At 42.6% G+C, this 1,679-nt stretch overlaps 1 protein-coding gene across 5 annotated transcripts in view; it reads right to left on the bottom strand.

The window, feature by feature from the left end:
• The window catches only part of UBE4B (ubiquitination factor E4B), a 70,147-nt gene that overhangs the window by 31,248 nt on the left and 37,220 nt on the right, over window positions 1-1,679 (bottom strand). For all 5 annotated transcript variants that reach the window (XM_025211245.1, XM_006016153.2, XM_025211251.1 and 2 more), the window contains one exon: window positions 885-985. In XM_025211245.1, the coding sequence (XP_025067030.1) occupies window positions 885-985 (101 nt within the window). The remainder of the gene's footprint in view (window positions 1-884; window positions 986-1,679) is intronic.

Genomic DNA, 1,679 nt, shown 5'->3' with positions numbered 1-1,679 from the left:
CGTCAGCGGGAAAACAGCTACTTCTTTTAGAAGTAGGTAACCAAGTTTCTCAAATCATCTGAACAAAGAATTTTCTGCAGTGGATACTGCTACTAACAGCATACTTCAGTCTAATGAGGTTGGAAGGAAACAGTGGCTTCTATAAATTAAATGGTTCTCTTCTCCATCCCCTCCCTAATGAAAAGACCCTTTGTTTGGCTCACCCGGTGAAGAAACAGCATTAGGTTTGTTCTTCCGATTTCAACCTGTTTGCCTTTCCAGCCATAAGAAAAAGTTATAGTCGCAATATTTTCCAAATTAACACGCTCACTGTATGTAACCACTCTCTGGGAGCTTGAAACTAAATGGTGTTTTCCCCACTATTATACTCAAACATTATGTTTGCTGTTCATGTAAAAAAAAATGAATGATTGACATTATTTTTAGGAAAATTAACAAAGAATTAGTTTTAAATGAAAGAGGGTCAGAGTTACACAATCTAGCTTTCACTTCCAGCAGTATAAGAGTAAGCACATTCAGAGTACATGATAAAGCCCTGCCCCTTTAGCTTGCTCTAATTTATACATTTGTCAATATCCTAGTTACATGGATTTTGGCAAGTCAAATATAGTTTAACTGTTTATATCATCCTTTCAAATACCTAGGGCTTGTTTATACCAGACATTATACTGCCACTGATAAACCTTTATAGTGATCAGTGAAAATCCCCATTAAGACACTTAAGGTACACTGGTGTTGTTATTCTCCTAGTCACTGCAGTATTTGCATGACTGAAAATACATGCCGCTTCTGCAGCTGATCTTAAGTTTCTCTATCTAATTCCATGGAAAGAGAAACCCAACAGAGAACTAGCATCCTTTTTAATCAACATGAGCCATACTCACCTTGGTTGTGTTAAGGAACCGTGTAGTACCAAAGCAGCATGGGAAATGCACTGTGATCGGATGTTGCTCAGTAACTGACTAACCGCTGGCTGGCTACACATCTAACAGAAGTATTAGAAAAGGCAAATTATTTTAATGACAACTGAAAAGGTTCAGAAACAAGACACAGGAAATTCAGGGGACTTGTGTATTTGTGCAGCTTAAACAAAGAGGAGGCAGCCTTCCTGATTAAAATTCTCCAAACTATATTTAGAGAGCTAAATTAAATATTTTCTGTACCACTATCAATAAAGGAATGGGTTCAGGTTAACAGCAAGATAAACTCTGCCAGGTTCCTACTCTCACCAAGATCTGCTTCTGTATGGAATCAACCATCATCAAGAAAACCAAAGACATACATCATTCCCCAAAACACTGTCCATGCCACAGACGTAAAACTAATACAGGAGGGGTTCTAAACATGGAAAAAAAGACTTAAGGCAGGGGTGCCGAAAAAACCAAAGTGCCAAAAAAACCCACGATGCCTACCTTGGAAGGTGCCGGAGCGCTGCCCCTGCCTGCAGGGAAAGTGTGGCCAGGGCAGTGGGGAGCTCGGAGCAACTTTCTGTGCCCCCTGTTGTGCCCTGCCCCGCCAGGTTTCACACGCTGCTCTGCAGAAGCGGCAGCGAGGGCAGCACAACAGGCAGCATCGCTGGTATCTGCTGCCTCTCCGGAGCCCAGAACTGGATCTGGGAGGCAGCTGGGGCCAGGAGGCAGCAGCTTTTTGTAGCCTCCTGGCTGCCGCCCGCCCCCGGT

The sequence above is a fragment of the Alligator sinensis genome, unplaced genomic scaffold, assembly GCF_000455745.1.
Source record: "Alligator sinensis unplaced genomic scaffold, ASM45574v1 scaffold366_1, whole genome shotgun sequence".
NCBI lineage: Eukaryota > Metazoa > Chordata > Crocodylia > Alligatoridae > Alligator > Alligator sinensis.
This window is presented reverse-complemented; position numbering and strand designations above follow the sequence as displayed.